The sequence below is a fragment of the Dendronephthya gigantea genome, unplaced genomic scaffold, assembly GCF_004324835.1.
Source record: "Dendronephthya gigantea isolate DGI-Jeju-01 unplaced genomic scaffold, DenGig_1.0 000043F, whole genome shotgun sequence".
NCBI lineage: Eukaryota > Metazoa > Cnidaria > Anthozoa > Malacalcyonacea > Nephtheidae > Dendronephthya > Dendronephthya gigantea.
Genome location: NW_021163053.1, coordinates 952,869 through 974,851, shown reverse-complemented (window position 1 = coordinate 974,851; position 21,983 = coordinate 952,869). Strand labels below are relative to the sequence as shown.

The window sequence follows — 21,983 nt, the reverse complement described above, 5'->3', positions numbered from 1 at the left end:
GCTTCAGGCAAGTTAGCCTTAACCGAAACAGTCGTGCATGCACGCAAAATAATTGCTTTTTTTTCATTTAAGCCGGGAGATTTTGAAGGCATCTGTTGTTATTTTCTCTCATTCACAAGAATTCTTCAGAACTTTCCTGACAAGTGACAATGTAGCATTATTTAACCCTGGTAAAACATCTCCGGCGTGAAAAACGCTTTGGCCGTTTGGGATATGCAAGAACGCACTGCGAGTTGAACATTCTGTGGATTCTTTTAAACAATTTTTTTGAGCAATTTTTTAATACATGTTAAAAACTCAATATTTCTTTTCTCCACCCAAAGGACATTACAGTATGCTTCCCAAGCAACCGAAAATGCTCGCATGCTTGTCCTGCATGACAAAAATGCCCGCCGACTGAGTATAAATTGCTCCAATTTTAATATTTTTGGGTTTGCTCATTAAATGTTGCCATGCAGCGAGAGTTATTTACAACCAAAATGTTTACCAAAAACCAACGCAATAAAATTGTGTTGGATTCAGCTGGTTTTAGTTTACATTTCCAATTACCAACACAGTTTATGAGCATTTCATGCAGGGTATAAAAGAGGGCTGTCGCCGCTATCAACTTCACAAAATACTTTGCGAGTATAACAAGACTATATGAATATGAGGACTTTAGCGTTGTTAATTCTCTTGGTTGGATTCTGTGCTTTTGTAAGCGCAGAAGAAGACTACGAATTCAGTCTCGATGAAGTTGAGGAGGAATTTGATGAAGAGTACGAAGATGCGAAAAATCCCAAAAAAAAGGTACGGTAAATAAATGTTGTACATTTGCACATGCAGCCTCACAAAGCCACATTGCACCACCTTAAAACGGAACAAATTCTCTTCAAATTGTATTTTCATCTAAACTCTAACTTGTAACATTTTACAGCTGGTACGTCTTGCAATAAAGAAAGCTATCAAAAAGGTAAATATAGTACCCTCGAAGCCCTTCTCGCCCATTCTTGCAGCATTGTCTGTATGTGAATAAACTTATATAGAAATCTAACAATTCATACATCATTGCAGATCTGTGGCGGAGATGATAAACCTGACGTCTGCGAAAAGATCAAGCAGGTAATAGACAGGCCGCGCAACTCGCAAGTGTGATTTCTATCAATGGCTCTAAAGTTGCATTGCAAGAAGTTGCCCATTTCACTGAGACCTTGACTTTATGCATGCAATATTGAAATTGCCATATTGAAACGTCAGCGGGTAAATCAGCAAACCGTTTTGACACAATGCATGTCGGTAAATGGCAATCTTCTCGATCTTAAACTGAGGGGTTTTTTCAGGGGGGAGCGATATTCTATATTCATGTTCTGCATTATCAATTTCTTTTGTATTAATATACCCCCCCCCCAATTATCGATGCTAGCTACGCCACTGCAGAGATTAGGTTTTTCGTGCAATAACAGCATTTTCACTGACTTTTTCTAGTGCAAACGCCACCCTAAATGTGCAAAAAAACTTTTGGTAAGTTAAAGAATACCTTATTAAAAAGATATGCAAGTAAAATATACACGAACTGCGGGCACGCATTCATAGCAAAATGTTTGTGTAACACACAAGGTTTTCCGCGTTTGATTTCAGTATGGGAAGAAAGGTCTAAACTTTTTGCACTAGCCGTATAAAAAGATGTTTTGATAGCAGTTTGGTACAATTCGCTTGCATGGTTAAATAAATTCATATTCTTCTATTTTTAGTGCAAATTTAAACCGGATTTGAAGATATGCAAGGCCAAGGTAGAAAGAAATTTTTATTCTGAGGAGAAATCTGTGCCATCTCAAAATTTTAGCCACAATTTAGCAATTTCCCTGAACCCTGGTAACTAAATGATATTAGGTAGATATTTAACCCAGTACTGCCCGGGTAATTCATTTAATTCCAAATTAAGCCAGGTGACATCATCAGAATATTTAGGGTTTGCCTTCCTTGGAAAATTAACCTCAGTCCTAAAACAGGAAGGTTTCTTTCCTAGAACAGAAAGGTCTACCAGTGACCAGTAAATGCCAGAGGGGTTTCGGTTAGGGAACTATCGGCCTCCGGCGAGAATTCTCTACGTTACGTTACGGAGAATCACGCAGGAACTGCCAAAACCGAGCGTGAGAGTCTTGTAAATAAAATACAAAAGTGATTCATGACGATGGCTGATAGTTGCTCTGATATTTTCTAACACTCAAATGATGTTTAATTTTTTTCGCGGACCCTGAATAGAAGGAAAGTGCCAAGGAGGAAGACGAAGAACAAACAGCCACTGAAACACCCAGTCGAGGACCAAGACCCAGTGGAAGACCAAGACCCAGTGGAAAACCCTGTCGAAGACCAAGACCCAGTGGACGACCAAGACCCAGTGGACGACCAAGACCCAGTTGGCGACCAAGACCCAGTGGACGACCAAGACCCAGTGGACGACCAAGACCCACTGGAGAACCAAGACCTACTGGAGAACCAAGAACAAACCCTTCTGAAGACTAGTTCAGTATCAATGGTATCCCCAATTAAACAGGTTTGTGCACATATATAGCCATATTATACACATCTTGAAAAAATCATCGTAGGCAAAGCAAATTCCTATTTTACAAAGCAGCGCCAAAACTATTTTTAAATTACTTTTATTTTATTTGTCTTGACACAAAATGGAATATCGCACAGTTAATTAGATCGGTTGATAAATGTTTTGGTTATGTAAAACGTGTTACATTTGGAGATCTAGTGCTATCGTCAGCGTCATACGAGCAAAAATTGCTCGTGTATGCATGAATATAAGCTACTCACTTTGTATTCCGTTTAAATGGACCACTTGCATAATAGACTTACTTTTGATTTAGGCGACAAAAAGGGAATTTCAAAATTGCCTAGTTTAGCTGCAAAATATTGTAAAGTACCGAAAATATATCCAAGCGTTCAGAGAAAAGTTTAACAAATATTCAAGTTCATCTTTGTACATGAAATTATTCTCTTTCTACAGGCAAAGAAATAATAAAGACGAAAAATATCAAAGAGAAGCATAGAAAATAACAAAAAAAATGTAGTTGAAAAAGAAATAAATCTTACTGAGCATTAAATACATTGTCATCGACTTTTGTGATTCACTTAAGATATATTGGCGTCATTTCATCCACACACTTACTGTATATTTTTAGTGCAGGACATGTGTGTTAAAAATGTCATGGGTGTAATTATACTGGACAATATGTTTACCTTAAGGTCTGAATTTAGTCCGCGGCGATGGAAATCCACCCAAAAAAACACAAAAGCCGTTTCTAACAAGTTTTAAAGACCATTTTTCAAAACTGTTGATTTTTCAAAACGGTATTTCCTCCGGCATGCCATCCATTTATACCTGGGGTTGGTGACCAAAGATTGTGAAGTTTCACCAGACCATGCATATCACCTTACTTATTTACCTTAAGGTGGATTATTAAAGAGCTTATTATCATTATGACATTTAATAGCATATTTAATACTTCTACTAGGACCATGACGCTTTACCAGAATCATGGCTAATTGCAGGATAATACTTGCATAAGGGTTGAATCTAATGGAACTACCCAACGGGAGAAGTTTATTCTACAATTTTAACTTTTGAAAATGAATTACCTTATATTACCTGCTTATACATTACCTTCCCATTTTCAAACGCACCTAGCTATAGCTCTTCGTTTTATCCTCAGAAAATTAGCCATGACAACATATGACAGAATTTTCAAGATTCTACAAATAAAAAATAAATATAATTTTGGTACAATGAAAATATTTCGATTTATGCATGTGACCGTTTTGACCATTTGGACTTAGGGTCACCAAGAAGACCCTGGGGATCAGGTTGGAAAAGCGGCCTTTGATGAAGAAAATTTGAGGCCTGATTGGGGCAATCTCAAACGCTGGGCTAGCAATTCCCTGGGAGGCAATCCCCTGGATTGCTTAGTCAACACATTTTGGCGAATGGTGCCAAATCAATAAACGGCTCATATACTAGTGTCTAAAGTTGCATATATATGCATTGCTCGTTATTCAGTCAGGTATAACATTTTGTACATATATATTTGACCGTTCCTATAATATAGACCAGTTCATTCTAGCAAAGTTCGACTTTCTATTTCAATAAAATGTCCATCTCTCTCCCTCGCTGCCCTTGGCTAAGTTGGCGTTGTGATTCCATGCATACACTGGTAACAACGCTTGTTCCCTAGATTCAACAATTTGTGTTAAACCCACTGCATGGTCTCCACAAACATGGATGCCAATATTGTTACAGCTTGTATTGAAAAAAACATGCCTGCATGTTTTAGGTGCAGCAATTAACATCGCTCATAAACGGTCTCTTCGTTCCATTAGCCACAAACAACTCAAGCGTTTTTAAAAGAAACTACAAAATTATGTTTCTCTTTTCCTCACCGCCGACTGAATCAATTTACTGGTTGTGGGAGGTTGTTAACATACATCAGACGAATATATTGAACGGGAACAGTATGGGAGAACTTTTGAATGCGCGCTTACAAATTTTTGTAGCAAACTTTGAAATATATCTGAAATATTTCGCTTGTGAAAAGCCATCTTGACAAGCGGGTATATTTGCCGGCACTGTTTCGCGTGCATAGCTATATGCAGCGTATACTCATTCACCGAAACTTGCCGGAACATATTTCCTTGACCAAGCCCAAGCCATACTAGTTAATGACAAAGTAAAGAAAGCCAGCAAATGCTATTTAAGCTATAAACGTAGAGATTGAGACCGCTAAATTTGAACATCGACAATTTGTTTTAGAAGAGTTTTAGGACTAACCAACTATTGGTAAACAGGTTTAGGGGCTTCAAAAGTTTTACTAATTTACAGAGGTACGTATCTTCCTTTTTTTTTCCATTCAAGAAGCTATGTTTACGCTCCACTATGTGCGATCATATTTTCCTAATAGATAAATAGACCTTTTGCATTATAGACTACTTTTTGATCAATGGAAGGTAATGCAATCAAATCACAAAAGGTCTATTGCGCAACACTTTGGGTAAATGTGATCAAGGCTTTATGTAGAAATATATCTCTTACCGGCAACATGACGGAATCCCTTTTCTTCGCATTGCCATGCAGCATATATTTGTGTATACGAGACTTCATAAATTCTGTCTAATCTTTTACCAAACAAAATATATTAAGGTCTTTTCCACATCGCTTGTTTTGATGCAGATGCAAAAGTTTTTTAACAATTTTTTTTCTGTTCCAATTTACTTTTATTGCAATGTTAGAAAAGCTTGTGACGGACTAATATAGAGTGCGTAACGTGCAAAAGTGATACTATAAGTTCATGGGCAAACACAAGTGCTATTTTTTTTATTATAACTTCTAGAACAAGTGCTATTCTTTCATTAATATCATTTTAGTGAACATTTAATGGCAGCCAAATGTCAACCCACGGTGTTCGTGTTTTAAAAAACATGCAAAGTGACTTTTTTTATGATGCGTGACCGACACGGCTCCTCGAGGACATGCAGGACAGTGTGCAATTGAGAAAAACAGTTTTTGCCCAATGAGAATCGAGAAAAACCGTCGATATTCATGTTCAATAATAATGGACATGCATGAAAAAATGGCACATTCACTAAAGAAGTGTAGCCAATGGAAATAGCGAATTTGAAGCACCAAAATGGCGGCGAATATAGTTACCAGGACATGTTCTGATTCTGCTGGCAGCATAGGTACACTCCAACGAAATCGTTACCAAGGTCTATACTTGCATTGTTTTTTAGGTCAATCATTAAAGAGGGTTAGGCAGAACACCAGAAGATAATTTCATCAGATGTAATGCAACTATATACGTGCATACTTAAGATCAGTCTATATTTAAAACACCATCAAATAATTTCTTGATGATGTAAAAGCTAAACACGCCAATTATATTCTTGCACGATTCTTCTAACAGTTGTCATGCCGAACGATGGATTCAGAGATCCTTAGAATGCAAGCAATGATTGCATGGTAAATACAATGATAAATAACCATTCTTTAATAAGAAAGCCATCTTCCATGCAAAGATGCTAGGTTGGAGGTTACCCATATTCTCCTCCTCCACCTTGATGGCCAATGACGCCATTTCTCGAGCACAGCAACGATAAACACTGCATGGACATGGTAGAGAAAGTAGAAAGAGTCATTGAGAATATAAATGCGGAGAATCGACTGCCAACTAGGTCGCATAATGTACTTTCTTCTAATCAAAGTACGGCGAAGTAAAGGTTAAAGTCATTCTTGTGTCAATTTTAAGAGAACCATTTGTTTTTTTTACTATAACGCAAGATTGGTCTATTTATAAGCGTTTGAAAATTGCAGACAGGACAAAAAATACTCAAGATCTTACCTTTTAATAGCACGACACGGGATATTCTCATTTAAAATGGAGCACACTCTCGATCATGTGTATAAGAAGGCTGGCTGCATCAGCGACATTATTTAACTTGTTTATTCATTTTAAAGCAAAAGAGGGATCCTTTAGAACTGAATCCTGAGAGAGGTGGGTGCTTTCACGAATAACCATATGCCTATTATATTTGAACTGCCTGTACTTAAATTCGTCCGTTTGCCTTCATATTTAAAAAGCATCAAATTTTTCAACGGTAAACTTGTTTCAGAACGAATGGGATCTTGGTCACGATTTAAATGCTAAAGGACTCAAACAATAGATAATGAGATGTTAATAAGGTTACTATCTTATTATCTATTGTTTGATTTGCATTCGACGCGACCAAAATGCGACGTATAACCTTGGCCAAAGGCCCTTAATTCGTTAGAGAAAATTCAGCAGTTACTTCGAAAATCGCAAAGTAAAAGCGTTTATTATATTCAATATTACGTGAACTTCTGTCGTGTTGGTCGAAACAAAACTAAACGCGTGGAAACAATTTAAAATCGATCTATTAATCGGATATTACATCAATTATGAAAATTATACGAAATCGCAAAACCTTGCAAAATTGATTTACCATTTTCTAAAACGTATAATGCACATGAATGACAAATAAAATTCACGATACTATTGTATCACGCTTTACAAGATATATAGAAATCTCTTTAGCTAAAAGTAACCAAATACATGGCTAATAAAATAAAATGACGCTCAAACATTTGTTGTATTCGTCGGAACATTGTCAAATGGAATATATGAAAAGGGAAAACTCAATAATACTCTAAACACAACGACAACTAGAGCTAGTCAGAGTTGATCAGTTTCTCTGTACACAAAGAATTTGGTTAAGAAAGAGCTTGTATCCTAGTATCGCGGACGCTTACTCTGAGGTCCCTCCATGGGGTAACGTGCAGGCTCACGCGGCGGCAAATCACGTCCATAACGAGAATCTTGCTCTCCTCGATATGGTGGATAATCACCTCTTGAATCATGTGGCCCTGGTCCCATTGATCTTTCAAAACGGGCTCGGTCCAACGCCTCTCGTGAGGAGGACTGGTAACGAGATGGGGAATTATCGTACGGAAAAGGTTCACGTTGGTTGTCAAGATCACGAATATAGGGATCACGTGCTGATCTATCATCACGTGGGGGCATACCACGTGGGGGGAAATCGTGTGAAGAAACATCATGAGGAAAATCACGCGGTGGAAAGTTACGGGGTGATGCATCACGTGGTGGAAAGTTACGGGGTGATGCATCACGTGGTGGAAAGTTACGGGGTGATGCATCACGTGGTGGGAAGTTACGGGGTGATGCATCACGTGGTGGAAAGTTACGGGGTGATGCGTCACGTGGTGGCAAGTTACGCGGTGATGCGTCACGTGGTGGCAAGTTACGAGGTAATATATCGTGAGGTGGCAAATTGCGGGAGGAGACGTCACGTGGAGGTAAATCACGTTGCAAGTGGTCACGTGGTGGTCTGTCACGTGGTGGTAAGTTCTCACGCACGTTTGGAGAATTATCACGTGGTGGCAATATATCACGAAGAGATGCCACATTACGTGGGGGAACTGTGTCACGGGTTGAACGCATTTCACGATGAGAGTCTCGTGATTCTACTGGACCACGCGACTGAAAAGTATCATACGGAGCTTTCATATCTCTCTGAGGTGGAGCATCCTGTCTAGGATGTAAATCAGAACGCGGTCTTGGATATGTTTGTTTTTGGTTCTTCTTGTTGCTGCTGCTGCTTCATCATTTCCTCGTGCATGTGGTAACCGTTCAGGTAAAGTGTACCGCGACCGCAGGTTGCTTTGTGATGGAGCCTGATTTTCTCTCACATTGACAGGCGAACGTTTTAATTCATAATCTCGACCATCTGTATTCTGATATTGCTGCGTGGAAAATTTGTCAGATAATATAGTTATGAATATGCGTGTAGTGGCGGCAAAACGTTTTACGTCTTGGTGTTCCCGCCTTGCACTCTGGGAATTTTAAATTTGTAGGAATACTTTGGTTAGTATAATCATGATTTAAAATGGTTGTTTATGAACATTGACTACATTTTGAAATGGGATGACTCAGAGAACACGGCTGTTTTGAAGCAACAAAGTAATTCAAAAAGTTACAACATTTGTTGTCCTGAAGTACTTAATCATAACTGCAATCAATTTGCAAAAATAGCGAGATGATAATTGCTTAAAAATAAAAACATGCGAAACGTCAGTTCGAGTTTCTGGAGCTGGAATAATTAAATCTTATTGATGTATGGTGATATTGTTTTAAATATTTTTTGACTTATTGTTAATATATTTGATAGAACATATCAAGACATTGACTATATCGTAACGTTACCAGAGGGACTCTAGAATATTAAATTCACCATATGAGGTTTGTTTTTTAATGAATGATACAGTATCTGCCTTAATGTCTCGCTATCATGTTATACATTTTTGTGTAAACAATATTGACAATATTGAAATTAATAATGGCGAGTTTGCCCCCAAAACCAGACGTTTATAGCCTTGCCTAAAATTCTATCCAAACTGCCATTGGGTGTATATTTATTAAGCGAACTTTGACGAAACTGATTTTCATCCTTTCCTTTGTAAAATGCCTTTCACGAAAGCCTTTACATGCACAATTGCAGTTGCATGATTGTTATCAATAGTTGTATCTAAAAATCTATATAATATAACATCTATATTGACCAGTATGTACTTAAAACCAAGCGATATTCTATGCAAAACCAATAATAGTTATGCGAACATATTCATGTATTCATACATTATGCAACTGTGGAGAAAATTGGGATGTCATTGCATGTTTGGAATCATGCAAATCATTCAAGTAAACTTACAAAACAAAATTCAAGTGGCACACTTGAAAGAAATGCTCAAAGTAACTACATAATTCACTGTATAATACTAATAAATCAGCTATAATATCTATTTTGTGAAATGCTTTATAAAGTTTTAGAAAAGACTTCAACTTAACCATGGATAGTTAAAAGACTTCAGTTAGAAGTGATTTTATAATCAATGACTTAACTTAATAGTTAAACATTAAATCTACAGAACAATTAAATTAATAACCAACATTTATTTCACGTAGTACAAGAAATTGATCTTGTGGCAATACATTTTTGCATGAATCAAGCAGTTCAAGGAAAAATCTGAATGTCTGTAACGGAACGTGAAAGATAAGATGGTATACATTGTTACCGATTTTACTACCATTGTCACTCACACGCTAATATAAAAAAATATATTAAGTGGATGACCAGCTTAATTGCAGCTCGTGCAGTCATCCTAATATTGCATGTATCTATTCACTGACAATATGTGATGCTTAAATTGAACCACTATATAGGCACTTTTAAGTTGAATTCAAGAGTAAACGCATGTAACTCTTCGACTTACGATGCTTTTTTTATATATATAGTAGTCGCAAAAGAACATAAATACGCGGTATTAAATGGAAGTCAAGAAACAATATGTAATACATTGTCACTGCAATTTGGGACTAAGAACTAGAACACAAGGACGGTCAATGAGAGTTGACGAACGAGGATATTAACGAATATTCACAAAACATTCACCATGCACTTAAACCAACAAGGATAAAGAAACACACAAAATAAACAAATGCAGAAATACATCATGAAGACAGCATAAAGAATCCACGATTACTATATAAAATCCGCTTCAACCAATGAAAACGGTTCCGTTAAACTGCAGCGTTACCCTGAAGAAGGTACAAAGATGCCTACATAAAGGTACACATAGGTATACACGTAGGTACATAAGACCAAATTCATCCGCATGAAGTAAATAGATTTTCTGGAATATGTTGAGTAATTTAACTTTGTAGTAATGTAACTTTACAGTCGATCACATAACGTTATGAAGTTTCCAAGTACTTTCTCCCCAAGTACCTTCTACATTATTGAAGATCACCAGAGAACTGAATGTCAGACGAAACGTTATAACAAAGCTTCCACGTGTTGTGAGATATATAGAAGATGTACGACTTACATGATTGTACAACTTACATAATTGAGTATCATGCATCATGTCTGGAGTAGAACGGACATTTTCACACTTGAATATGGTGTGTTATTACTACATGAGATGTTAGTTTGTTTGTAAGTATTAATGGTAACGTGTTTTGATTGGTAGCTACGCGTTGTCACTTTTGAGGTAAAATGTTTCGTCTAAGCATTGCAAACAAGTGACATTTTTAAATAATATAATTATGTTAGGACAATACGTGTAATTAAGAGAGATTATTAGAACGTTTTTCACGGAATGTAGCTATATGTATGAGCCTATGGAATTATTTTTCAAAAAATGTTTTTGAATTTTCATACTCTGCCTACTCTCAGGAGAATTAATTTTTGAGAGGATTTGATGCCTTTTGGTTCCTTAAATACAACTAAATACAAAAAAAAGAGAACGTATCTCCATGATATGAGTTTGGAAATGAAAAAAGGAAAAGTGAAAAGAACATTTTAACGGGAAAGTGAAAGGTACATGCGATAAGAATACTGTACATTTTTTGACTGAGTTGCAGTTTGATGGTAGAATCACATATGTGTGTAAGAAAAGAAGCAAAACGAGTATCTCGTTCATTAAATCAAACTTATCTTTGAGATATTAGCACCAAATGTGGTATAACAACTGCCTAAAATAGACAAAACCACTTCCCAACGTTTCGACCCGAGGGTTTTCGTCAGGAGAGTTAGATGTGCTAATTTGTTTGAAGACGCTGCCACGCTGCCTATCTTTGGGATATTTTAGTAAGGATGAACTTGAAGAATTGAAGGATATGAAGGATACGACTACAGTGAATATGCTATGTCTTATACAAATGAATAATCATCGATAGATACTGTAAGTAATATAAGTGTCGGGATGAAAGAATATAAGAGACAGCGTGGACTATGGAGTGTTTTCAAAAACGTCCATCCGTGATATATTGAGAAACAACACTGAGAGATATATCATTCTTTCTATTCTTCTCTGGGCGATTAGAGTTCAAGCTTGTGGTATAATGAAAATTTATTATTCTTAACAAGAATAAACTTATAAGTATTGCAATCTACTATCGTGAAAACCTTGACCTAGACATGATATAGTACATTTATACTGTATCACAGAATTCTTCTCGTGTCTCGTGAAAATCAAACATGAATATTCCAGTGATCATTTTGTGCTCTGGTACATCCAGATTTATATATAGTGCTATACCTGCCATGCTTTATTGTCATCAAAACCCTATTGGTGTATATTCTAACGTCTAAAATCTAAAATTTAACTATGGATTGCTGAAACTATATGAACACATACGTAAAAAAAACGAGTTGCAGGCTGGAGGCTTGGTTTGCTTAAAAAACGTCTATGAAGTTAATAAGTTTACTTATATATCTTTGTTCTTTTTAAATGATATCATGACTTAATTGCCTTCAAATCTAATTGCTTTGCTAGGATGAATTCTAATTCATGTAATCGTAACGTACATAGTTGCTATGCATAAATTAACCCCCCAAAAAGCTTATATCAAGTATCGCTGCGTAGACAATATAGAAAATACATATCCGCATCTAAAAAAGCGGACGGTGAGCAGACAGTAAAATGCAGTTCTGTGGTTGAGAGCTGGGAGTCGTACTTCAGCTAAATGCACCATATGTAAGTCAACATTACCTGTGGTCCGAACCTCGGTAAATGTATTGATTGTAAAATGACATAAATATTTCATCGAGCTTGCATGCGTACATTTTTGTTTTAAACGGCAACACAGTAATACAAGATCATTTTCCAAAGAAATAATATTGACAACTCGCTAAAACAAAGATAAAAGCATACCTTATCGTAACCATACTTGGAATGCTGACGTGGCGATTGTGCATCACGGGACATTTCACTGGAAGATGAATTCGATTTTCCACCAATTTGATAAGAACTTTCATGAGGACTGCGAGAGTCGGCCTGGAATTAGAAATATTAACGACGGGCTTTAGATAAATACGTCAAAGCATTCATAACAATTAAACAAAGTAGTGAAATTTTGTTTTAAAAATTCATGAAAAGTCTACAAGTGGCTAATGCTCTTGCAGCTATATGAGAAAAAATGTTACAATTAAAATATACAGTGAATCACAAATCTCTCCTACCTTGCTTGTGTTAGTTTGTTGTCCACCTCCATGGTTGTCTAAAGATAAACATTTGAAGGGTTTAGTTAGAAATTTGATAGTTCGGGCATATTTTAATGAATGTCAACTGCATGCATGTTAAATCCAACATAGCTACTGCGTGTACCTTGTGCGCTGGGGAATTTTCCACCAAATAGTTTTTGTAAAAGGTTTGCAGCAATTGAAGGTTTTGGTGGCAGTGGAAGATGAACCGGTGATGACGACGGGCTATCATTTCGTGACACAGAGGAAGCCTAGATGTGAATACAGACAATGATTAATAAATCTACGTATCTTGTACTCGCATAGTCGTACTCGTAGTCACTGCTAAAGCTTCTTATTAAGAGTATACTTACGGTCTTTGAATCCTGGTAAGAGTTCCGGTCATTATGGTTCTTCTCCTCCCGTTCATAAGACCCGGCAGATTTTATGGACTTTTGGTTCTCCGCTTGGAATCTTTGTTGAGGCTGAGAAGGCCGTTGATAGGAATTGTGGGGTGGTTTTGTTGGTCTTTCTTGACGCTGGGCTGGTTGCTGGGTTGATTGTGTTGGTCTTGCTGACGTTTTGGTTGTCACTGGTGATGATTTGGATACAACCGAAGTAGATTTTGATGCTCCCGAGAAAGGTTTGAATGTCGGTGAAGAATGTTTGTCCGATACAGACGACGACATGCCGAACGAGGAAGACAGCTTAATGGGGGCGGGCGACGGCTTCACGGATAGCGGTTTATTGAGTGCCGGCTGAATGGGCGACGGCTTTACTGCCGCTGTTGACAAGGGTGAAGCTTTGGAGGAGGGGGAAAGAAACTTGCTAGCTGCTGAAGACAGTTTTGTTTCTGGTTCTGATTGTCCGGATAATTGTTTAGACACCACTCCTTGTTTCTGTGGTTTTGAGGGATCATGTGACTGCTTTGACTCCACTGAAGACTTGGAAGACTCACTTGACTGTGATGCTGTCTTCTGGTTTTCTTCATTTGCTACCTTTACAAGGTTTTCCACAGAAACTGGCTTTGAATCTCCTGATTTCTAATTTAAACAAAGCAATAAATAGTTCAATCATTCAGCGGTTACGTCCTGTATTTGGCAATGTAGCGAGTGTGTGGTTCCACTTCAAAGAAATTGTATCAGATTTTATCCGAGTTTCAAGAAACAAAATACCCGTGTTACCTCGGCCTCTTTTTGTTTTTTCATAAGCTCTTGAAATTGTCTGAATTGTTTTAACTGTTCTGTATCCATAAACACCACAGGTTGAAGATCTAAAACATTTCAATTGATAATGAAGAATAAGGATAAAATCAATATCGTCAATCCAGTAAAGTTGGAGTTCTTCAAACTACAAATGCGTCGTCGGGTAGCCCGTTCACAAGACACATGTTAGATAAGCTTGACTACCTTTAAACAGATCTCATTATTTAGCAAAAAATCCAATATAAGACATCAACTACATTTCAGTCTATATTGATACCTTTCTCAGCATCTTCCGAAGGCTGAGTCGTCGTTGCTGTGACGGCGCTTTCACTACGTTTCTGTTCCGCACTTTCTGAATCAGGAATGGAGATTTTGGGCTGTTCAAATGAATAGGACAATTATTAGTTCAATGTTTATGCCGGTACCTTCAAATTCCTGTACCGTAAGTGAACAATAAATAACGTAATCACAAAGCGATGCTGCACATTTTGTAAACAAAAAAGAGTGCGTTTATCAAACGCGAGTATTTTTGAAACTCATTCTATATAGACTTCCGCATTATTATTTAGTTAAAAGCCACAAATAATAATTTCTTAACTGAAATAACTATAGCATCGGAATATAAAGACTTTAGTTGCCTTGCCTTTTTTTCAGCTAATTTATACATAAATAAAGAAGAACTCGCGGACAACGTACCTTTTCCTCTTGTTTTGTTTGTCCATCTTCAGCTTTCTTTGCTTCTGGTTGTTGATTCCCAGAAACTTTCTCAGAAACTTTCGACGTCTCTTTGGTAACATTCTTCTCTACAGCAGGATCTTTCTTTTTATCGTTTGTGACTTCTTTTTCTTTTGTGGCTGACTGGCCTGTTTTACTACCAGGCTTTTTACCAGGCCGAGGTGTGGCCAAACCAGGTCTAGTGTTAGGCCGGTTCTTTCTCACTCCTTGTCCAGGCTTAAATGTTAAACAAGTTATTTCAGTTTATCACCTCAATAAAACCTTATGACTAGCTCAAAAATAAATGGCTGCATCTTTATAGGAGTAAAAATCTAATACGATGGATCGATAAAACAAGACGAGCAAGTTCCATACAACGCACTGGGAAGCGTGTAAAACGACATCTTTCAAGAATAACAAAAAAATCCACTGACCTACATATACTAGGCACATAATAATGATAATATATGCTTGTATAGGTCAGTGAAAATGTTTCCTTCATTGGGTTTAGTGGAAATTTCATGGTGTGCAATAGACGAAGACGAAGATGCTTTCACAAACATCCGTAAGGAAATTGACGGGCAATTTTTACTTCTGTATGAGTACTCACCTTTACACCTGGATGCCCGTTACGAATACCCGGGCCACGCAGGAGTGACTGACCAAGAGGAACTCTGAGTTGTGGGCCTGGACCTGCATAAAAATAGACGTTACGTCCCATTGCATCACGTGAGGCACGAGTGATGCCATTAAAAACGTTCAAAGATTAATATAATGATTAGTTTGTCATCTAAGAGGTCAAACAGTCTTTTTGATTATCTTTTATATTTAAACTGCGAAAAAGGACAGTAGCTAGCATTCAACGATGTCATTTATTTAACGAATAAGCATGTATGGTAAAAAACGTACCCAACAACAGAGGTCTTGGTCGCATTAGTTGCATTCTTGGCATGCCAGGTAGACCGCCAATACCAAAAGGTGTACGTAAAGGTCCCTGGCAAAAGATAATCCATCAAAATTTATTATTATCCTGAAACTGAACTGAACAAATAAACGCTGAAATTATCTTCCGTCTTTGTAAATTCGCTGCAGACAAATTCCTAACTACATGGGCTTAACACGCGTTTGCCAAAGAGCATTGGGACTGATCGGCAACATACCGGTGGTGGAAATCCGGGTCTTCCGCCGACACCTCCCATGTTTAGGAAAGGTGCTGGGTTTCTAGGAATTAAACTTGGCAATCTAGGACCACGAGGACCACCCATTCCTGGTCGAACTGGGTGTAACTGACCACGGCCACCGCCAGAATGACGATTGTTCTAACAAAAATATTTCAGAAATATCTTGATTTATAGTTTAAGATTTAGATATGAAGGAATCACTACCACTTGGAACTTGTTCAAAGTTTCTTGTTAGAAAACAGAATTCTTCCAAGCAACATCATAAGAGATGAAAATTGTCATCTTCCAACACATTTTATTTGAAAGAAATCCATTTCAGGGTAGATGTATTTGATATTATCAAGTCTATGACAGCAGCTTACCGGAGTATCAAATTTAGAAAATTTTTCTTCAGCAGTTTTTCCAGGAGGACAAAAAGAGACACGTATATTTGAATCACCAACTTTAGCTCCATCAAGTTGCTCTTGACCTTTTTCCGCATCCACAACAGTCTTGTAATCTACCAAAGCATATCCACGAGGCTGTCCTTCCTTGGACCTTGCAATCTGAAATTATTATCACAACATGCACATGATAAGTACACAATCAATTGCCAGCATGTATTGTAAATTATTACTACACCATGTGATAAGTATGCAATTGCCTGTGTTTTATTCTTGCAAACTTCATGACTTTAAAACTAAAATACTAGAAAGTAGAAAAGCCTGGCTTGCAAAGTTAGAGCAAATGTCTGTGTAGTTACTGGACTATTCCAATTAATTATGAATTTTCTTTATTTTTTGACAAAACCTGCAGTGTTAGCCTGTTGCATTAGAAAGGCCATTCTAGCCGTGCATAATAAAATGGGCAATCCACGCTCCAATTTTACTCTATTTACTAATTCATGTTCCAACTGAGTAGCTCTGTCTAGACATTTGCTCTTACAATTCCAAAGGTTAAACTTAATTTTGAAATACTTGCCTTACAATAAGTGACATTGCCTGCTGTACTGAATAGATTCATAATTTCTTCATCATCGCCAAATGACTTTGGTAGTTTATCAACAAAGAGAGAGCGCGAATGTTTAGCCTCACCAGTAGTTACATTTGCTGATACTGATTCAATACGTATCGCCCTTCCATCAATATATTTTGCATCCGTTTTCTTAAAATGTTCTCTTGCACGAGTAGCGCTTGCCATCTGAGTAAATTCAACAAATCCATATCCTTTACTTTTCTTTGATATTTTACCCCGAACAAGGAATGCATTCTTAATTTCACCATGTGGTTTCATTAAGTCTTTAAACTGCTTTTCAGTGAAGTCAAATGAAAGATTTCCAACCAAGAGAAAAGGAGTAAGGGAACCTGATGATGGGGCTGGTTTTTGAGAAGGCGGAGCTTCAATAACTGAGATTCTTATGCCTCGAAATAATTGTCCATTGATGAGTTTAGCAGCCCTCTTTGCCTCGTTTGCATTTGCCAATGTTACAATGGCTTTAAAGAATAAGATTAATATAAATCATTTACACCTCATAAAAAATGTCCTCTTTTATGTTAATGCTGACAGTACTGCAGAAGTATCAAGCATATTTTGAGTAAGGTTCCTTCATATTAGAGAAGTTCCATTTTATAGTTACAGTATTCCTCAACTAGATTCACATGCCATTTAAATGATTTATAAAAATACTCTCTGTAGATTCACATAGTTTTTCAAAAAATTATGGAAGACACCGATCTTAAATTATATATTTATATGCACTTGGATAGTTATATTAACACTGCTGAACCACATGTGGGTATATTTTTGAGTTGTTACACAATAGCATATGTGATTGTGTGTGGATAGAAATTAGGTAACTCTACAATTACAAGAACACAATTGTAATAGATTAGGTAAATACCTGATGATCCATGAAAATCTATATCATTGTACTTAAAATTCTGGGATTTGAAAAGCTCTTGAATAATTTCCTAATAAAAAAATAATTGTAGAACACATTTCACATTAGGATCAAGACATAAATAACCAAGGAGCAGGATTGCATATTTTTCAAAAAAAGTCCTCATCAGATGTCACCTCAAACATCCCAAAGGTCATCATTTGGACCAAAGGGTTTCTGAATAACAACCATCCTGACAAAGCCCAAAAGGTTAAAACATTGAGAGTTTTTTGTATATTAAACCCACATTCACAATTACATTTATATGTTTACTAGCAGTCTAGGTTATCAAATGAGATATTATTTAGCAGATTTTTCAATGTTGCAATGTTTGTAGATGAAGTCAAGTGGGAACAGCTGCAAAAAAATTCAATTCTGTACTAATTCAATTCGGTGCAACTTCCATTAGCATGTTACTCAATGGATGAGAAATTGAAATGGTGGGAATTTTCAATGATACATAATGAAATGGTGGAAATTTTCAATAATAAATTATGAAATGGTGGAAATTTCCTGACCAAATTGGGAAACCCCTGCAAAAAATGCTTGTTAAAATTGCAGGGCTACTTCATTCAACAAATACTGAGCATTATAACTTTTAGGGATAAGAAATATCCTATCATTCAGACAGCTATTTACGTTGTATGGAAATTTTCAATTTTGCACGTAATATAGCGATTAAACTAACACAGGTATAAACGTAAATCCAGAATACTTACATTAGAAGTAGTGTTTTGAGGTAGATTCGATATTAGCACTTTTCGACTGTTAGCTATGTTATTCGATGCCATTTTTCGTAGTAGCAGAAGTGGACAAAAGTGGCAAAATTTGCTCTCCAGATATGACTAAATGTTAGCATACATCGACGGGTACGACGATAGATTTTCACAGGGGTTGTTTTCGTGCGGTGTAGTTAAGGTTTTTCCTTCTAAAAGCCAGCCGTAAAATACCTTTTTTCTCCCAGAAAGCTTTGAAGAAGCACGCGGTGAAAAACTCTTATCTTGTCAAGAAGGTACTGTTTGTAAACTGGAATCCGAAATGCGAGCAGGCGGTAAAACTGACCTGCGGATGTCCCTTCCTTCACAACTTATACTTTATATAACAAAATAAATTTGAAATTTGAATTTTGAAAACTAAAACATGGATCAACCACGGTGATCAACAAGTTTGTTTTATTCTTCTAAATTTAATATACTACAATAAGAAATTAATTCAATAAAATAAAATAAATTAATTTATTACTACGTATGTATTGTCACAATAAATATATTTATGGCTTATAAATCTATAATGTTATTTCATCCTCCTCTACAAATGACATTTTAAAATAATCCTTATAGGCTCATAAACAGCACTGATTAAAATAAAAATTGAAATAAAATAATGTAATTCATTATTATGAATGTATTGTCACAAAAACCAATCTATAAAAATACCTCTTATAAATCTATAATAATGTTATTATTTCATTCCCCCTCCCCCATATTTTTGGTAAACTTCAATAGATCCAACTGTCATGGACATCTATATTTTAGCACCAAAATAATCCTTGAGTGACACCTCATGAGCAGGCCCAAATGTGTCAAGGACATGGATGTTACTTATTACAAGTTTTGCAAAAAAGAACTCTAAAAAGTAAAGTACCAAGATTAACAAGATTTAGCTCCTATGTTCCTCAATTAAACTCAGCTAAGCAATCCATATAACATTACAAAATTGTCAATAAAGAAGTCCCAACAGAGTTAAAAAGATTTGGTGTAAACAATCTTGTGTATTTGACATACAATTGCACGCTTGCATGCATCTCTCACTAATAAAATTGAAGCCCCTAAAGTACAAATATTCTGAACAGAACTATTTATTATAATCACATTCTTCTGTTCTTTATTCACAACATATCAATTATAACATTCAACAATTAAACTTACTATGAGAGGGTGGCCAATATTTCATGACTGGATGTCTAGAGAACAACGCTTCTTTTGCAAATGGGATTTCATCTGCTGTAAGTTTCACAACCTGCAACAAATTTTTTGAGCAAGATTTTTTTACATTTTTCAAATTTTGGCAGGCCAGCTAAGCTACATAGACCAGTGGCTAGACGCCAGAGATACTACCTTGCCAAGTAAAACCAATCGTGCGCATCTCGGATCTTCTGGGTCATAAGAATTTCTTGAACAATAATCACTCATTGCTTCAGAAAAAGTAAATGATGATGATCCATTCTTTTTGAGATCACTGGCTGATGGGGCTGCAGGCGCTATATAAATATATGGCACGCCTGTACTGTTATTAACTGGACCATCTGAAATGGAGATTGGAACTCCAAAAGGAATGCCATGGTACTGGATAGAAATTGTTGACATTACACACCAGTCCATGTAATGTGCAATGTAACGAGCTAAATAAATATGAGAAGATTATTAGAAAAGATTGTGTATAACAATGAAAATGGAGTAAAGCATTGCAAAATAACATAGCTATACCATAGGCAGCCCAGAAATCTGTTTATACTCAGTCTTTGACTGCAATGTTTACGCACGCAGTCAGCTTCTACTGTCTGAACTAATTACTGTAATATATATTGATATCAATATATAATACAGTAATTAGTACAGACAATAGAAGCTGACCGTGCGTGTAAACAATGCAGTCAAAGACTGAGTATAAACAGATTTCTGGGCTGCCTATGGCTATACCTGTCTTTGCAAGGTCAGCACGAGGTGGTGGATTAAATGAAGGTTTGTTGTTGTTGTATTTTGTGTTTTGCAACTCTACAAAAATGGGAATATATCAAGAAATTCAACAGGAACAGAACATAGGTCCCAATTGAGATTGTATTACTAATATATTTTTGAAGAGAGTGTAGACTACTATATTGTATTATAAAAATATTTATTTAACAATTCAAAAAAAAAGTATTCAGCATGTATGGGCATGCATGGGCAACATGCAGCATTTGCTTTAGCAACATGCAAAACAACCCCAAAATTTTGGTGTTCATTGACTGTGGAAACAATTAAATTTCCAAAAAAAAAGAATAATTAAAATATAAACAATGTCACTGATCTCTTTATTATTCACACAATTCCATGAGACAGTTGTTGGAAAATTGAAAAATTTCATATTAGATGATAAACAGACCCCACACACAAAAAAGATTAGTGACTGTTGTTTTTGTGGTCTTGTCCTGACATTTGTGTCATGCCAGCACAGTGTCATGTGACAACATGCTTTGGACTTCACAAAAATTTACTTCAGATTTTTTTATCCATATACACATACATTACATATATATACATATAGAATGGTTCTGAAACAATTTCCAAGTAAGTTAAGGTTACTGTAAATATTAAATTAATTTACCAAATGTCTGTTGTGAAACGAATATTGGGACATAGTTTTACTTACTCCATGACAAATATGCGCAACCTGTGGCAACCACCACGATCAAAATCACAAAGACAAAAATTACAAACGATGACTGCTTTTTCTCAAGTCTCGCTTTTGTTGTTTTGATGTACGCTGTCTCCGCTTCGACAAGCGGAAGTTTCTCACTTCGCGAAGCCATTCTATTTGCGCGCAGGTTGTTTTGCGCAAGTCATTTGTGTCGTTCGTGTGTGTTGTTTACGTCTATTGCTATCAAATTTCAGTCAATCAAGGTTAATTAAACTTAATAGTCTTGTAAACAACGGTGTGTTGAAAGGACAAGCTCAGTTTGGTAGCTGCGAAATTATCTATGTTAGTAAAGTTGCTGATGTTCTTCAAGACACATCTAATAGTTTAATGATGAGTATGGTATTCCTCAGACCGTCAATGTAAACTCTACCTCTACTGACAAAGGCCACCGGCCGAAACGTCGATAAGTGCAAAAGAATTTGTCAGAGAACGCTGGTGCTATCACGCTGCTCCGTGCCCTTGGACCTGGGTTATGTTGGAACGTATCATATTACAGCAGATGCGTCATGTCGTTTATATGCAGTTCTCACAACATGATATATGAAGTAGTATAGGAAAGTTGTTACTATCTTAGTGATATAAATTTACTTATATTGGGGGACTTTTCACTTACTGCATATCCAATATGCACCTGTTGTAATCAACACGATCAAAAGTGAAAAGAAAACAACGATTGTAATTGATGTTTTTCTCCCTTCACATTTTCTCTTAGTTGTGGTTGTTTTCGTGCCAATCGTGCGATCTGCTTCAACAAGCGGAAAATCATCACTTTGGGAATCCATTTATATTTACAATTTTGTTTATATTTGAATACTGAACAGTGCCGTTTCTTGTTTTTACCAGTTCAATGGTTTACACTCATGAGTCATGACTGCTCATGACATAGATGAACACAGATGTGCTCAT

At 36.5% G+C, this 21,983-nt stretch overlaps 3 protein-coding genes across 6 annotated transcripts; 1 reads left to right on the top strand and 2 right to left on the bottom strand.

The window, feature by feature from the left end:
* The first annotated feature begins 612 nt into the window (after positions 1-612).
* Positions 613-3,068, top strand: LOC114527081 (keratinocyte proline-rich protein-like). 2 transcript variants are annotated; one of them, XM_028548673.1, is made up of 7 exons: positions 613-789; positions 917-952; positions 1,054-1,101; positions 1,465-1,500; positions 1,731-1,769; positions 2,242-2,533; positions 2,996-3,068. In XM_028548673.1, the coding sequence occupies exons 1-6, from the start codon at positions 643-645 to the stop codon at positions 2,500-2,502; spliced, it is 567 nt and encodes a 188-aa protein (XP_028404474.1). In that variant the 5' UTR covers positions 613-642; the 3' UTR covers positions 2,503-2,533; positions 2,996-3,068. The 2 variants fall into 2 exon arrangements, with proteins under 2 accessions (XP_028404474.1, XP_028404475.1); XM_028548674.1 differs by lacking the exon at positions 2,996-3,068 and having other exon boundaries at positions 2,242-2,534.
* Positions 3,069-3,174: 106 nt separating this feature from the next.
* On the bottom strand, positions 3,175-18,628 carry LOC114527079. Of its 2 annotated transcripts, XM_028548672.1 has the most exons (16): positions 18,338-18,628; positions 17,580-17,649; positions 16,661-17,172; positions 16,063-16,245; positions 15,680-15,838; positions 15,429-15,513; positions 15,130-15,212; positions 14,502-14,756; positions 14,083-14,182; positions 13,785-13,873; positions 12,975-13,643; positions 12,746-12,872; positions 12,601-12,638; positions 12,293-12,415; positions 3,673-3,741; positions 3,175-3,434 (listed from the first exon to the last, which is right to left on the bottom strand). In XM_028548672.1, the coding sequence occupies exons 1-15, from the start codon at positions 18,407-18,409 to the stop codon at positions 3,706-3,708; spliced, it is 2,601 nt and encodes an 866-aa protein (XP_028404473.1). In that variant the 5' UTR covers positions 18,410-18,628; the 3' UTR covers positions 3,175-3,434; positions 3,673-3,705. The 2 variants fall into 2 exon arrangements, with proteins under 2 accessions (XP_028404473.1, XP_028404472.1); XM_028548671.1 differs by having other exon boundaries at positions 3,175-3,741.
* Positions 18,629-18,841: 213 nt separating this feature from the next.
* On the bottom strand, positions 18,842-21,957 carry LOC114527117 (protein CREG1-like). 2 transcript variants are annotated; one of them, XM_028548732.1, is made up of 5 exons: positions 21,691-21,957; positions 20,318-20,392; positions 19,736-20,019; positions 19,547-19,637; positions 18,842-19,246 (listed from the first exon to the last, which is right to left on the bottom strand). In XM_028548732.1, exons 1-5 carry the CDS (start codon positions 21,857-21,859, stop codon positions 19,143-19,145), a joined length of 723 nt encoding a protein of 240 aa, XP_028404533.1. In that variant the 5' UTR covers positions 21,860-21,957; the 3' UTR covers positions 18,842-19,142. The 2 variants fall into 2 exon arrangements, with proteins under 2 accessions (XP_028404533.1, XP_028404534.1); XM_028548733.1 differs by lacking the exon at positions 21,691-21,957 and adding an exon at positions 21,030-21,476 and having other exon boundaries at positions 18,843-19,246.
* Between the last annotated feature and the right edge of the window lie 26 nt (positions 21,958-21,983).

Bases quoted from the DNA above. Each gene is read 5' to 3' on its own strand.
- LOC114527081 (XM_028548673.1), top strand. From the start codon at position 643: ATGAATATGAGGACTTTAGCGTTGTTAATTCTCTTGGTTGGATTCTGT. The intron at 790-916 runs GTACGGTAAATA...AACATTTTACAG, and splicing joins CGAAAAATCCCAAAAAAAAG to CTGGTACGTCTTGCAATAAA. The intron at 1,501-1,730 runs GTAAGTTAAAGA...TTCTATTTTTAG, and splicing joins AATGTGCAAAAAAACTTTTG to TGCAAATTTAAACCGGATTT.
- LOC114527117 (XM_028548732.1), bottom strand. From the start codon at position 21,859: ATGGATTCCCAAAGTGATGATTTTCCGCTTGTTGAAGCAGATCGCACG. The intron at 19,638-19,735 runs GTAGTATCTCTG...AATTTGTTGCAG, and splicing joins GATTGGTTTTACTTGGCAAG to GTTGTGAAACTTACAGCAGA. The intron at 19,247-19,546 runs GTAAGTTTAATT...TTTACTTTTTAG, and splicing joins ATATTGGCCACCCTCTCATA to AGTTCTTTTTTGCAAAACTT.
- LOC114527079 (XM_028548671.1), bottom strand. From the start codon at position 18,409: ATGGCATCGAATAACATAGCTAACAGTCGAAAAGTGCTAATATCGAAT. The intron at 15,839-16,062 runs GTAAGCTGCTGT...TATTTTTGTTAG, and splicing joins TTTCTAAATTTGATACTCCG to AACAATCGTCATTCTGGCGG. The intron at 3,742-12,292 runs GTATGCTTTTAT...TTTTATTTGTAG, and splicing joins CCAAGTATGGTTACGATAAG to AATCTTGAAAATTCTGTCAT.